At 36.2% G+C, this 15706-nt stretch overlaps 1 protein-coding gene and 1 pseudogene across 2 annotated transcripts in view; both read right to left on the bottom strand.

Moving 5' to 3' along the window:
* The window catches only part of ZCCHC17 (zinc finger CCHC-type containing 17), a 48585-nt gene that overhangs the window by 26397 nt on the left and 6482 nt on the right, over positions 1-15706 (bottom strand). The window contains exons 2-4 of one of the 2 annotated variants that reach the window (XM_011357807.2): positions 14424-14534; positions 13399-13519; positions 8308-8365 (exon numbers count right to left, since the gene is read on the bottom strand). In XM_011357807.2, coding sequence (XP_011356109.1) covers positions 8308-8365; positions 13399-13464 — 124 coding nt within the window. In that variant the 5' untranslated portion in view covers positions 13465-13519; positions 14424-14534. The remainder of the gene's footprint in view (positions 1-8307; positions 8366-13398; positions 13520-14423; positions 14535-15706) is intronic. The other variant, XM_011357806.2, reaches the window with a different exon arrangement.
* On the bottom strand, positions 3104-3222 carry LOC111738312 (annotated as a pseudogene).

Here is a 15706-nt window from a genome sequence, read left to right as displayed (position 1 = left end):
AGAGGAAATGCCCTGAAGGAAAGGGAAACTTTTCATTTTGACACTTTTTGGCTGCAACTGTCCTCTAATTCTAAAATTCACTTCTCTCTTCAAATGCTAATGGAAGTTGTGAAGGAAATGAATGTTGAACCTAATCTATTTGAGAGAACATCTTTTTTTCTTTCCTGAAACAGAAAATCTATTTATTGGAGCACCCAAAACAAAGAAATAATGGCATTAACCTTTTGCCCTTCTCCCACCCAATCCCAAAGCAGGGTATTTTTTTGGTCCAGGCATCTAGCCTGGTTAAACATGGCATGTCTCAAAATATTAAATAGCAAAAAAATAGAAACAATTTGAAATGATTAAAAGTACATCTGAATGACAGAATAATGCCATTTAATTGTTTACAAAACATTTTAAAAGATGGAGAAACGTTTAAGGTTCTTAAGTGTAAAAAGTTACAAAATAGAGTATAATCATCACCTTAATATGTTAAATCTTATGTACATATGTGACTATAAAGAAATACACCAAAATACTGACTGCCTATCTCTCTGTAGTAATATCACAAAATGATCATTTCTTTTGTAGTTTTCCCTCTTATTTTCCTATGATAAGCATGTAATCATAATAAAATGATATGTACACTAAGATTGAAATTATGTAAAACTATGTCTCATGGACACAGACCAAAAGAGAATATAAATAGTTATACTAGGGTGTAGGATATTTTATAGTTGAGACATTAATGGCTTATTACCAAAAAGCTTTATTACAGGATGAATTAAAAAAAGGGAAATAGTCTAGCCCTCAGTCTTAAAAGCAAATGTCAGGTAGGCAGTCAGATATATAAAGTCTGTAGCTCAGAGGAGGGGTATAAACTAGAGATGTAAATGTAGGAGTCTTCAGTATGCAAATGCTTATATACTAAAATATATTAACCAGACTGTCAATTTAGTGATCAGTTCAGAAATAGACACAATTTGCCAATTTACTAATTTACAATAGAGGATATACTTTTCTTATACTTAAAGGTTCCAGTCTTTATCTAGGTAAACTACCTACTGCCCCAGTATCAAATACCGGAAAAATTAGATTTGTGATCAGAAATTGCTTCAACATAAAATCAGAACAAAAGGGAGACACATGTTTTGAGATACTTTTCCAGTCTACAAAGGTTTAATGGACTATCAATTCCTCTTAAAAGAATCCATCTCTCTAGTTCCTGTCATCAGATTCACTTCTGCCCTAAATAAGGCAAAAGAGATACTGCCAACTTCAGGCTCTCAAGCTTTCTTTTACTACGTTCCAGGCTGACAATCTCCCACCTGCTCATCTAATCTCTTCTTAGACAGAACATAAGGCAATCAATTAGATTTCAGCCTCCTAAATTACAATTTCATTCCAATCCTAGAATTATACCCAGATTATTTTGTTGAAGTCTTAAGTGCTCTCATCTCTTCGGTCACAGATTTATGGGCAGTTACCTAGTATATTTCTATCTATGGCTAATCCTATCTTTTGTATGGGGGATTCATCATCATCATTTTTATTCTCAGAAGGCAGAATTCTGAATTCAGAATTCTCTGAATTCTGGGGAGGAAATTCATTGTTAGCCACATACACCACCAGCTGGATTAAATATATGGTGCAGGGCACCAAATAAAACATTTAAGGTCCCCTTGCTCTGTGCTTGGTACCTCATGAGAAACAGTGTATCAACTCTGTGACATAGGTTCACATGAGGAAATAGTAGTCTACAAGTAACTTGTCCCAGGTCACAGAACTGATAAGAAAGAACTACAGTTTGAATATGAGTCTGTCAGGTCTCCTACATCATACTGATATTTCTACATTTTCTTCTTTATTATTTATCTGTATTATCTTTTAAATTAAAAAAGGAGAAAGATGATCTCACCTATAAATAATAGAAACACATCTAATTTTGTTTTAGCATATGCTGCAAAAAAAAAAAAACAGAAACAAAAAAACGCTTTGCTTGTCATGCCAGATGGAAGAAAGTGCTTCGGGGCAGTTTGCGCCTGGATTTCTGACATGAAGCCACAAATGCCTAAAGGGCATATGAAGTCCATCATCATGTTCAATAAACTCACCATGACACTTAAATGGAATGAGTTCCATCTGAGTGTCTGCTGATAAAAAAAAAAGTTCTGACAACTTACAAAGGGCTAGCATTTCAATCATCATATGAGAAAAACAGAGTTAGCCTATTACAGTTCCCTTAAAGTACTCTTCCAACTGCGTTAGGTTCAACTGTAATTTCTTTCAGAACTTCTATTGACAATAAAGGAAAGAGGTGAAAATTATAAACCATTACAGGACAGCTGCAGCTAAAAAAAAAAAAAGTCAAAATAAAAGGTCTCCCTTTACTTTTGGGGGATCTGAATTTCTCTAGGCTTTTCAAATGAGTTATTTCCAACCAACGGTATATGACAATAATGTAAGCACATAAGTTAAAGTGCTTTCACATTCTTTATCTTGTTGCGATTGTGGATTCATTCAATCATTTAATGAACATCCACAATACTCTAAGCAAAAATGAATCCAAGGATAAAAGAAACATGATCCTGCCAGTCAAGAAGCTCTAAAATATGCATATCATTCCCATTTCACAGATAAGGAAACCAAGGCTCAAGAACTAAGCAACTTGCTATAGTCAAGAAACTAGTAATTGGAGGAGCTGGGACTAGAATTCATTTAATAAAATTCACTGAACACTCGCTAAACCTGAGGCTGCAGCTGTCCTGTAATGGTTTGTAATTTTCACCTCTTTCCTTTATTGTCAATAGAAGTTTTTACACTACAGTGTAATTTGTTCATATCTCTAGACTGAGCAGTCTGAGAGCTGCAGAGACTATTTTCTTATCTCTGTGTTCTCACCTAATAGTGACCAGAAAATAGAACTCAATAATTATCTGCTAAACTGAATCTATTTCTAAAACTATTTGAGCTTCTGCCATAAGCAAGGCACGTTAAAAGTATAACATTGAATTATCTGCTCTTGAAATTTCATAGTTTAGTGCTGTTGGGCAAAGGATAGTCACTAGCCACATAACTTTTTTAAGTTTAAATTTATTTTTTCTTACTTATTTTTTTTAAACACCTACAACACCTGGTATTCCCAGGTGGTCTCCTATCCAAGTACTAACCAGGCCCAACCCTGCTTAGCTTCCAAGATCAGATGAAATCGGGCATGTTCAGGGTGGCATGGCCATAGACTAACTTTAAATTTAAATTAATTACAGTAAACAGTATTTAAAAAGTCAGTGGCTATTGCACTGGACAGCACAGATGTGGTATAATACAAAAACATATTTGGTCTTTGTCCCTGCACAGAACTCCTAAAACTCTTTAAATTTGTGATTGAGTATCTTTCATTATTCATAACAAGCCCTTTCTTGATCATACCAGTTTATGCTAATGAACGACTTAGGCTGGGGTCCCTATACAGTCTCTGAATGGAGCTAGTCACCAGAACAACCAAGTGACTACAGAGTTAAAACTTTCAGTCCCACCATCCTCCAGGAAAGTGGGGGAGAAGCTAGAGATTGAGCCCCACGAAAACTCTTGAATAATGAAATTCAGAGAGCTTCAGGTTAGCGAACACATCAGCTTGCTGGGAAGTGGTGTGCCAGAGAGGACATGAAAAGTCAGTGTGCCCCTTCCCATACCTTGGTCTAAGCATCTTTCTTCCATTTGCCTGTTTTTGATTGTATCCTTTATAATAAACCAGCAAACATAAGAAAAGTGTTTGCCTGAATTTGTGAGCAATTGTAGCAAATTGTCAAACTTGTGGAGGGGGTTGCGGGAACCCAATTCATAGCCAGTCAGAAGTACAGGTGGCTTGGAACTTGCAATGGCAACTAAAGTGGGGGCAGTCTTGTGGGACTGACCTTCTTTAACTTGTGGGATCTGACACTAATTCCAGGTAGAGAGATTCAGAATTTAATTGAATTGTTAAATTCAGTAAAAGCTGGTGTGTCAGAAATCAAATCAGAACAGAAACATAACATTTCCATTATCACAGAAAGTTGGACAATTCCATGAGAGGGGAAAGAAAACCTAGTTTAAATCTGAATACTAGGAAGAGACCTTCAGCTCAGTGGTGGTTAAAAAATTCTGAAAAGTCTGAGAAAAATAACCCAAAATAGAGTCTACCAGCCTGAATCAAAAATGTTAAAATCTGGAGACCAGAGTTATTTCATAGCTCAGTCCTTTCAGGGTGAGACTTAATCCTTCCCTTTAAGAGCAGAGAAGCTAAAATACACTATAGGAAGTCAAATGACCAAGTTATCTAATAAACCTACAGAAGAGTCTTGGATTAGAACTCAGAGTTTCCATCTAATTACTTAGCTCCCTGAGTTCTCCCTCCGAGGCTGGTCTCAGCAGTCAGATTGACAGATTCACTGGCAGCCACAATCAGAGGCATCATCTGACAGGACACAAGTGAGTTGAAGACTGACTGCTGGAAGGTGGCAGCCCTTTAATCCCCACATAGTCTCTAAAGTGTCACATTAATGCTCAAGTAAGGATGGGACTTTTAGGTACTGGCAGCTACAGCAATTTCACTAACAAGAAAATCTGTCTTCGGAATAAAAGAGGTGCATGCCCTATAGGCATGGGGATGAGTTCCACCTCATTAAATCTCAGCCAATACCAAATGAGAAACTACTAGAGATCACTGGCTGCTGACTTGGAAACTATTGGTAAGCCGTTTCTAATGCCCAGATGCAATTTGTAGCACAGCAGTCTCCAAGGTTAGGGCATGGTTTTATTACCCAATGATCAACTTCTGGACTTTGTTTTAAAGATAATTTTATTTTAAAAATTTGTTTAAATCCCTCTTCCATGTACATCTCTCCCTCAGCAAACCAAACTCCCCAGAGGTAACTACTGTTAACAATTTGTTGGACATCCTTCCATACTTTCTTCTAAGCATATGCAATAATTTAAAAAATACACAGGCATATGTGTACATGCTTTAAAATGGGAGGAGAGTCATGCTATACAAACTCTTTTGTAACATGCTTTTCATTTTATTATCTTGGACATTTTCTATTGAGATCTATTCTGTTTCGTTGATTCTAAGAGCACTCCCCCACCTCACTTTAACATCTCTGAAATCAGAATGCTTCTTATAATCAGTGGTGTCTTACAACTGCCATTAGCCAGGTATTAGGGTTGTAGAATTGTATGGAAACTTTCCACTGACCTTTTCTGGTAAAATGAAGAAGGAACAAGCATCAAAGTATCTTAGAAATAGTTATTATTCTTTTTACATCGTATAGTCCACTGCATAGATGTAGGTAATTTATCTAATTCTATATTGCAAACTAAATTCCTTAAGGAATTGCTAAATTAAAGGGTAAGCATATTAAAAATGTTAATAGTACTCGCTTTGGCAGCACATATACTTAAAAAATGTTAACAGATATTGCCAAAGTCTGTAACCACTTATGTTCCCAATAATAAGTAAAACTATTGCTGGAAATACCCATTTCCAACACTGGGTATTAATAGCAATCTTTTTAATATTTATTAATCTCAAAGATCTTATGCATTTTAAATTGCTTTCAAAAATATTTTAAGATAATTTCAGATTCACCTATAGTTGAAAGAAATAATAGAGATCTTGTGTACCCTTTACCCAGTTTCCTCCAATGATAACATTTTGCAAAACTATAGCAGACTATTACAACCAGAATATCAACATTGATACTGTGGTAGAATAAGAAATACATATTTGGTCTTTGTCCCTGATTCCTGGCACAGAGCTTCTAAACTCTTGGAATTTTCTGAGTGACAGGAACATCTTGTTATTTATAACAAGCACCTCTCAAGTTTACTTTATGAAGTGACTATTTGTGGGCCTCTAGAGAGCTTCAAAATGGGGACTAACACCGCCAGAGGAACCGAACATGTGATTAGAGGGCTGAAACTTTCAGTCCCATCTCTAGACTTCCAGGGGCGAAAGAGGAGCTAAAGATTGAATCAAATCAACAATGGCCAACGATTTAATCAATTGCATCTACATAATGGAACCTCCATAAATACCTCTAAACAGTTTGGAGAGCTTCTGAGTTGGCAATTACATCTACGTGCCAAGAGGGTGATGCACCTCAACTCCAGAGACAAGAGGCTCTTGCACTTGAGACCCTTTTGGATCTTCCCCTATGTACTTCCTCTTCTGGCTGTTCATTTGTTTCCTTTATAGTAAACTGTAATAATAGTAAGCATAGCATTTTCTTGAATTCTGTGAGTCGTTCTAACAAATTATTGAAACTTGGGAGGGTGGTGTGAAAACTTTTAAATTTGTAACCAAGTCTGAAAGAAGTGTGGGTAACCTGTCGGGGGACGTTATACTTCCAATTGGCATCTGAAATGAGGGCAGTCTTCTGGGACTAAGCCCTTAAACCTATGGAATCTGATGCCACCTTCAAGTAGTTAGTGTCAGAATTAAACTGTAAGATACCTAGTTGGTATCAGAGAATAAAAGATTTGGAGAACTGATTGTTGATTCCATACCACCTTCTAAAATTGCAATAAAAGACAATAAAGTACTAATCGATTCACACTATAAAATGGATAAATCTTAAAAACATGCTAAGTGAAAGAAAACAATCACAAAAGACCACATATACAAATATATAAACACAGAAGTACACTGGTGGTTGCCTAAGGGTGGGCAGAGGGGAGAATGGGGGAGAGGGTAATAGGTAAGTTACTATTAATAGGCATGGAATTTCTTTTGGGAGTGACAAAAATGTTCTCAAATTAGATTGTGGAGATGGTTCCAAAATTCTGTGAACATACTGAAAACCACTGAATTGTATGTACAACTTTGGGTAAAAAATATGGTATGTGAATTGTATCTCAATAACTGTAAAAAAAAAAATGTTACACAAATGGAATTGTAAAGTGAATAACCTTTGGGATTAGTTTTTTGCACTCGCATAATTCTCTGGAGATTGACCCACATTGTTGCACATATCAATACTTCATTGTCATTTTTTTATTGCTGAGTAGTATTCCATTGTACAAATGTACCACAGTTTAAGTTATTTTTAAATCAAATTTAGAATAAGCATCTTTTAAGATATTTATCGATCAATTACTATTTTTTCTCCTATAAATTCTTTTCATATCCTTGGTCCCTTTTCCTACTTTGCCCTTTTTTATTAGTCCTTTGTCATATCTACTACAAATTCTCTTTCCCAACTGTACTTTATGATAATTTTTGCAATAAAGTTTTTGACTTTTATGCAATCATATTTTATTCTATATTTTCTCCTAATAACATCCTTATGGGTACATTTCTCCATTAAAAACTTTAATAAATTTTGTCACCCTGAACAAGCCCGATCCCATCTGATTTCAGAAGCTAACCAGAGTTGGGCCTGGTTAGTAGTTGGATGGGAGACCACCTAGGAAGACCAGGTACTGTAGGCACAAAAAATAAAAAATAATGGATTGTAAGCTGACAAGGTCATTGCAATCTGTGAGGTCAACCAAGGGTTGCCTTGCCTTAAAAAAAAAAAGAAAAAAAACTTAAATAAATTTTTATTTTAGCACAAAAAATAACAAGTTAAGTTCATGGATCCTCTAGTAGTATGATGTAGTAGGCAGGGCTTGAGGCTGGGAATCAGGAGGCTTGGGTTCTAGACCTAACTGTGCCACTACCTAGCTAAGTCACTCTGAGCAGACTACCGGTTTGTGAAACTTGCTTTTCTGCTTAACACAAATGTTTTGAGAAACAAATAATATTCTATAAATATGATTTTATGTATATATATAAATATTATAATATGAAATATAAATTTTATATAATAAAATAAATAGATGAGAAAAAGAGTCTCCAAAAATGTTCAACAAATGCCTATCAATATGTAAAGAAAATTTAAAGCATAATACTTGTATTGGTTATAATACTATTTCCTTTCCATGTGCCATAACTAGAGAACTCACAATGTCGACTCTAGAGAGTAAATAATTTGCTTTCTCCAAATCCTAGACCAAAGAGGTCAAGTGACATGCCTAGGGTCACAAGTGAAATTTAGGGAAGAGGTGGTTCCAGAAGAGAACCCAAATACCTATGCCACATCCCACCCTCCAAGACAGAGAGCACCATTCTTCTGAGTTAAGACCTGCTGAAAATGAATTGTCATCACTTGTCTGTATTCATATCTCTAAACAAAAACAAAAACCTACTGCCTAAAAAAATGTACAGCTATAAATGGAATGCAGTGGAGGTGACAGCAGAGAGAGTAGAATGGGAAGGCTGAATTTCAAGTTACAGGCTCCCACCTTGCTTCCGACAGCCTGGGATTTTGATAAAGGCTCCATAGTCTGTCACCATAGCAACCTATAAAGACAACAAACAAACCAAAGAATCAGTGTCACACAAATGAGACTCTCTATTCTGTAACATTTAACCTTGTCTTCCTGAATTTCTACTTCGTACTGACTGCCTTTGTATGCTGCAAAAACTGCCTCAGAGTGATGTGTCAAATATCCTTTTGGTTCTTTTTGAAATTTAGACTGACAGGTATGTGTGAACCTGTTAAAAACAATGGTGAGACTGGACTGTTGTCAAATGGTATGACAGTATGTAGGAATGCCCAAATCCCAACACTACTGAAATCTCCAAAGAGGTATATTAACAAAAGGAACAAACGTCAGAAAATCAAGTATTAATGTTACACTTTACACTAGCTGGGACTGAAGCCTCCAAGCCCTCCAATACAAAGAACTTTAATAATTTGGAATAGATCACATAGGACATGCCTTTTTCCTAAATTTCAGACCAAACCAGACCATACAGCCTGCTCTAGTTCACTTTAAACCAGAGTCTTAGTTTTATCAAGATAATTAGAGAAAAAGCCAACTGACAGAATCTGAGAGGATATAATCAGAGAAAGAGCTGACATAAGATGGAGAAGTCAGAGGTTTGCTCAGCTACATACTGCGTGATGTGTAATAGTAATAAAGGTCCAGATCCCTTGACAGATAAATCATTACTCCCTACTTCTTCTATTTCTCTCCTCCCCTATCCTCTAGCCCACCTCCCACCTAAGAATTGGCATTAAATTAAAGTTGTCACTACATACTGTATTTATCCTACATTCATTATTATTTTTTTATAAAATATTCAATATAATCTTAGACATATAAACTTTACTCTTTTCAGTGACTTTGTTTCATCCTGGGCAATCACTGTTTCAGCTTCACCACAACTAAAACAAGAGGAAGGAATAAGACAATCCCTGCTGTACTGCAATTCACTAATATAATTAAATACTCACTATATGCAAAACACTATTCAAAGTGCTTTACATAATTCTCATGACACCATATGATGCTGGTACTATTAGTATGCTCATTTGATAGATGACAAAACTGATGCATGGAGACTAAGTAACTGGCCCAATGTTCAAAGCCAGTAGGCAGCAGTGTCAGGATCTGAACCCAGGAAGTCCTAACTACATGAGAGCTGCTCGTGGGTTTTCTTTAAATATAAAACTCTAGCAGCCAAAAGCAATGTGACAGTTGATATCTTATCTGCTCCTGGCAATAATCTGAGGAAATATAGATGGTGGGTTCCCATGTTGTAGATGAGGTGAACTAGCATAGGTGTAGGAGTGAAATAAGTGGCTTCTAATCCCAGCTCTGCCTCTTCTCACCTGTGGGATCTTGAAAACAACTTGCCTTGCAGGGCCTAAGTTCCCATTATACTCACTTTGCTGTTGTAGATAACAAATGATGTACATAAAGCACTGGGCACTGGTATCTGGCACCCAATGTACATTCAGTAAGTTATAGCTTTTTAATAATTTACAGTCTAAGACACTGAAGCACAGAAAGGTAGTAACTAGTGGAAGGGCACACAACTAACTTAGAAACAAGCTAGGCACCGACGCTAGATCCCTTGACTCCTAGTCTAGAGCCTCCTACTTCACCAAATAGCATCACTACTCACTTCAATACTAGGATAAAAATAGATAAAAATATCCAATCTTCTCACTGTTAATGGGGATATGGGGATGAACACTTGAACTAACTCTCTAAGATAGAAGATTAAGAGTTGGTTAAGAATCAATTGTTTGAAACTATTTTAACATGCTACGCTGGGGTAGGGACCAGACAGTCCCAAAGAAACAGTACAATCAGGCAGATACTACATTTAAAATCAAAGCAAGGTGGAACTGGAGGAAGGACTTATGAGATTAGCTGGTCCAATCATGTTATTTTTCAAATGAGAAAAGTGAAGATCAGAGACATGAAGTGCTTATCTAAGTTCACAAAGCAATTTGTTCTCTGTAAAACAGGCCTACATGGATAAAGATGACTTAAATTTTTTAATTACAATAAAAGCATATCTCTTTTTTTCTGAACCAACTAAAGGCAGTTGGTTTTTGCTCCAGGGTCCTAGAAAGAAGATAAGACGGATCACATTGCATAACATTATGAAAGGACATAACCATCTAACCACTTAAAAGTAGCAGCTGGAAGTTGGGGCCCAAATCATCTTGCTGCTGTAAATTAAGACAATCTCACTTCTCAGTCCTGAAGCTCCAGTGTCACATTATGATCTTTTGAGGAAATATCATAACAGGCCTTAATTTTGGCCTCTCCCAGAAGGAAAGGTTAATATGCTCCAGAATGGAGGCACTCGAGTGCTCAATTAGGAAAAGGCATTCTTCCCTATTTCTAGCACCAGGTGTTTCCATCACTGTGTCTCCTAGGACGTAGTCAGAGTTGAAATTAACAGAATGGCACCTGCTATAGATGATCACACAGTCTGTCCTGGTGTTCCAAGAATAATTAGTCAAATAGCTCAGGGGGAAAAAAATTCAGTAATTAACTAAACTCAGGGCTTGGGTAAAGTGAATTTACCATCAGAGGTTGCACAGGCCTTGAAATGAGTTATCTCTAGAATGTAAAAGAGGAATTTGAGGCTCATAGACATCAGTTTCTTGTCCAAAGTCACAAAATTAGAATGTAGCATGACCAGACAGAGAACAGAAGTTTTTTGACTTCTGTCCAATGCTATTTCCACCTTACAAACAGCAATTTCCCCTCAATATTTCTTTGGCTATAGGTAGGCTAAGCCAAATCCCAATTCCCACTGCTATGCTTGCACTCCCTATCATGTTTAATGGACTCCAACACTAAGATGCCTCTCAGAAGAGAGAAGATTGAATACTGGCTTCTCAGCTATTCAGTCATTGCCCCCATCTCCCAGCCCTGAAGAGAAGAACTCCTAGATTATGGACTGCACTATCAGTTTCTTCAAAGGTAACAAGGACAATTTGGTGAAGACATACACATATACAAAAAACAATAATACAAGACAGACTATAATTAATGTCATAATAGAGGTACAAAAAAACAACCATGGAACAACCAGATTTACCATCTACCTTCCTCCTATACCTCAATTCAGTCAAGAGTTCTCTTATGGGTCATTGTGTTCCTCGATGCATTTATGTACAGTTGGACGATTCCAGCTGCAGTATAGCAGAAAGCAGACTCTGAGAGAAAACTTGATTTAGAATCCTAGCTTTGCCATTTAACAACCATCTGGGCAATTACTTAACTTCTGAGAAGTTTCCCTATCCATAAAATAGGGTTAACAATTTCTTTGGATAGAATCAATGACACAAAATGTGTAAAATACATTAGGCTTACAAATTTAAAAAAAAAATTTAAAGTAATCAGGTCTTCTTTGTAAATATTACGCACTCATTAAATGTTTGTTGGATGAATATTCTGAAAAAGTTTCTTCTTTCCAAGGTATCGTGAGATTTCTCTTTTCCTAATTCTAGTCACTTCTAAACCATTATTTTTCAAAATGTGCTCCTGAACACTACCCTAACCCATCCATCCTTAATAGCAAAATATAAAACCTGCACTAATTCAAGTCCCATCCCACTTAAGAAAAAGCTGTAGATCAGGAGCTGCTTCACTAGAAATCTGAGTCAGTCTGTAAAGGGCAGAGTGTTCTTCTCTTTCTTGCAATATCTGACAGGCAAGATCAAAAATTCTATTTCATCTCCAGTGCTATCACTTCCTTTTCCTAAGCTGTGGTACCTTGACCTTTGGGGATAATATGAGCTTTAAAGGACGAAGGCTCTGAAGAGCAGAGTTGTTTGCTATCTGTTAGAATGCCATCACCCTTTGTATCTTGACTATTATAAGTTGGGATCGACAACAGTAGTCAAGGGCCACAATTATCTATAGCAACTGGCAGTCACAAAGTGTGTCCTCAAAGGTCTCACATTATTAGGAGGTAAAACTTTTGTCGACCATATAACAATTATAAATGCCATAAAAATTATATAGTTAAATTACTACAGGCACTCATAAGACACTAAAAACCATTTTTTTGGCTTTACTTTTGCTTCAAGAAAAGGGAGATAATATTAATTCCTACTACATCTCAAGCATGTGTTTTTATAGATGACAGCTTATTTAATCATCATGGCAACCATATGGAAGTAGTTATGATCTCTATTTAGATAATAAACGGTGAGAAAAAGATCTGAGGAGATGACATTAGGGTTAAGACTTAAAAGATAAAGAGAAGTTGGTGGGAAAGTGGGGTTAGAAGAAAGAGTATGTGCAAAAGTCCTGAGAAAGAAGCAAGCTTAGAATGTTCAGAGCTGTAAGGAGGCCAGAGTGGCTAAGAAACAAGTATAGTAGCAAAACAACATTGTTAGATTAAGTAGAGGTTAAGTCATATAAGAATAACGAAAACAAGTTTGGATATATTCAACTATAATAAGCCTAGAAGAGTCATGAGAAAACATCATGCTCCAATCTGTTTTTAAAACGTTATTTTGGCTGTGAGGTAAAGAACAGATTAGAGGGACTACAAAAGAAGTAGCAATGTCAGAAAGGGCCAGGCAAGAGATGGAGAGCTTAAACTAAAGTGGTTCCATGATAAAGAAGTAAATGGGCCAGAGATATATATCTAGAAGGTAGAAATGATAGGATTTGCTGATGGTCTGGAGAGAGAAAATCAAGATTAAATCAAGAGGAGAAATCAAGGATGATGTCTGGATTTCTAGCATGGGTACCTGAATGGACAGTAGGTCTATTTACTGAGATAGGAAAATCCAGAAGTACAGATTTGGTGAGAAAACCAAAAATTCAGTTTAAAACATAATTAAGAGATGCTGTAAGGTATCCGAATGAAGACATCAAGTATGTAATTGGACGGCCCTGAAGCTTAGAGGAAATACATGTGATAGCCAGATGCTCCACTAGACCTTCCCGTTTAAACTATAATGCTCAAGATATTCTCAAATGGAAGGAGCTCCAAACCCAGCTGCTTTTTTACCCTCAATCTATGCTTAACATAAATGGTAGGTTTTCAAAGCCAAAAGAATATACCTCTCCTTGGAAAATAGTGTAGAGAGCAGGCAAGTTTTCCATGGTCTCGGGTCTTCCTGAATTCATCCTTAACGTTTTATGGCTCCTCCATCTCTCTTCTGCTAAAGCTAATTCAAGTGCCCTGTCACAAAGAAATAAAACAGACAATAATTTGGGAGACAGCTGCATTAAAAGAAATGTGCAGGTAATTCACAGCTAGTCTTACAGAATAATACCATAGATTTATATGTAACCTAATCTCTTTTGTCTACTCTAATTGTGTGGAGTTTTGGAAACTCTGATCTTATTTCTTTACAATTTGATACTTACCCAAGGCCATTAGTCTACTGTTTTGTTTTCTTGTTTTTAATTGCTATCATTGCTATTTTTGAGGGGTATGTGTGTGTAAATGGATCTTTAAAAAAGGGAACAGTGATAGTAATTAGAGCTAACATCTATCAAGCATTTACTATGCCCAGGTACTGCTAAGCATTGGACATCCAATATCTCATTTAATCCTCAAAACTCTCAAGATGTAGGTTCTATTATAATCATATTACATAGATGAGAAGCCAAGGCTTCCCGAGGTCAAATTACTATGCCTATGTCAAAAGCCAGGAAGTGGTAAAGTCTAACTCTGGCAGGCACCAGAGTCCACGCTTTTAATCACTATGCTAAGTGTGAAATCTGAAGTGACTTCAAAAAGAGAGACTAACTTATTTTTTTCCTGATAAAATTAAAAATACAAATGCTCATTTTAAAAGTTCAGATGATTCATTAATAATGAAGAAAAGAAAATAATTTATAATTCAATTTTATTTATATCCTTTCAGACTTTTTAATATGTACAGTGGTTTTTTTTTTTTAACGGAATCATGAAATCATTAATAGCCATAATTTTACTTAATATATTTTAGCAATTCATACACACATATACATCTTTTTTAATGTCTATATAACAAGCCATTGTTAGATATAACAAATTTATTTAAATCTATGAATCATGTTAAAATATAGATTACAATTCAGTAGGTCTGAAGTGGTACCTGAAATTGTATATTTCTAACACGTTCCCAGGTGATGCTGATGCTGCCTTGGTAGCAAGTCTTACTGCTCTGCAGTAGAATGGGACCTGAGAGGTATTCTTGCTCAGCCTCCTGGTTTTAAACAGAGAGAAAACTAGCAATCTAGTAAGTAGCTCTCAACCATGCCCCTTTACTCTGCTGGATAAATCACTGCTAATTTAGATAAATCTAATGGTATTGTCTTTAGTTCTCTTTTTCCTCCCAATTATACTTGACACTATTAAGACCTGAAACTATTTTCCTTAGGTTTTCATAAGCAAATATTTTCTTCTCTCCTCAACCCCCAGCAGAACCCCTCATTTCAGATGACTTCAGGTCCTAATTTTGTAAAATCTTCCTGATTTGTAATCACCATCTATTAACGAAACTGCCTCACTTGAAACAGAAATGAAAGAAAATCCTGTTAGTCTAGTTCTAGTATAGTATCATCCCAAGGCCCAGAAATATCCCTGTTCTCAAGTTCCATAAGACAATCTTGTATCCTTACAATAAACTTGCCCTTTTGTGGTTAGGTCAGCCAGAGGTAGGTATTATTACTTTACTAATAGCATATATATAGAATGGAGGCAGATTTGATAGTTCTTAAGAAATAGCTGATAAATAGGTTAAATTCAAGTATCACAGCCTAATTGGATCCTACCTCTTCTACTTCTCAGCTATGCGGTCTCATTTCTAGACCTTCCCTTCCCTTTGACCAACATCCCTCACATCACATCCTAGAATAGAGGTTATTAACCTGAGGCCAACAGCTCTATCAAGAAACCTTAATTATCCGTTCAACTCTTAGAGCGTTAGTGAGGTACAGAATTCATAGAGGCAACAGTAGCTAAGACGTCTAAATTGAACTCAAACACCTTAGTCTATCACCTGTTCCCCCCTACACAAAGGTCCAGGAAAGAGCAATAAAAGAGGAAATAATCTTAAGTTGTTTCTTGAAGATTTCTGCTGTGATAAAAATATGAACAGCTAAGTTTAAAGCTCTCCTGTTTGCTCCTTCTGTAGAACAGTAGCTCGAGAAACCCTACGCAATTCTCCAAGAAGGAAACTGGCATGCATTTTTTAGGGAAAGCCTGAAATATGACAGCACAAGTTTACAAGTCAGGGAAGGAGGGTTGCCATTTTTTAAAATGAGATTTAACTTTTTTTTTCAAATTATGTTCTGTAGAAGCCTAGGGTTCTATGGTAGTTATTCAGAAGCTGTTCAGTTAATTCAAGTTTATTTTTAAAAAGTCAATTCTGAAATA

The sequence above is a fragment of the Pteropus vampyrus genome, unplaced genomic scaffold (assembly GCF_000151845.1).
Source record: "Pteropus vampyrus isolate Shadow unplaced genomic scaffold, Pvam_2.0 Scaffold36, whole genome shotgun sequence".
Taxonomy (NCBI): Eukaryota; Metazoa; Chordata; class Mammalia; order Chiroptera; family Pteropodidae; genus Pteropus; species Pteropus vampyrus.
Note: the sequence above shows the minus strand (reverse complement) of the source record. Positions and strands in the feature narration are given on the sequence as shown.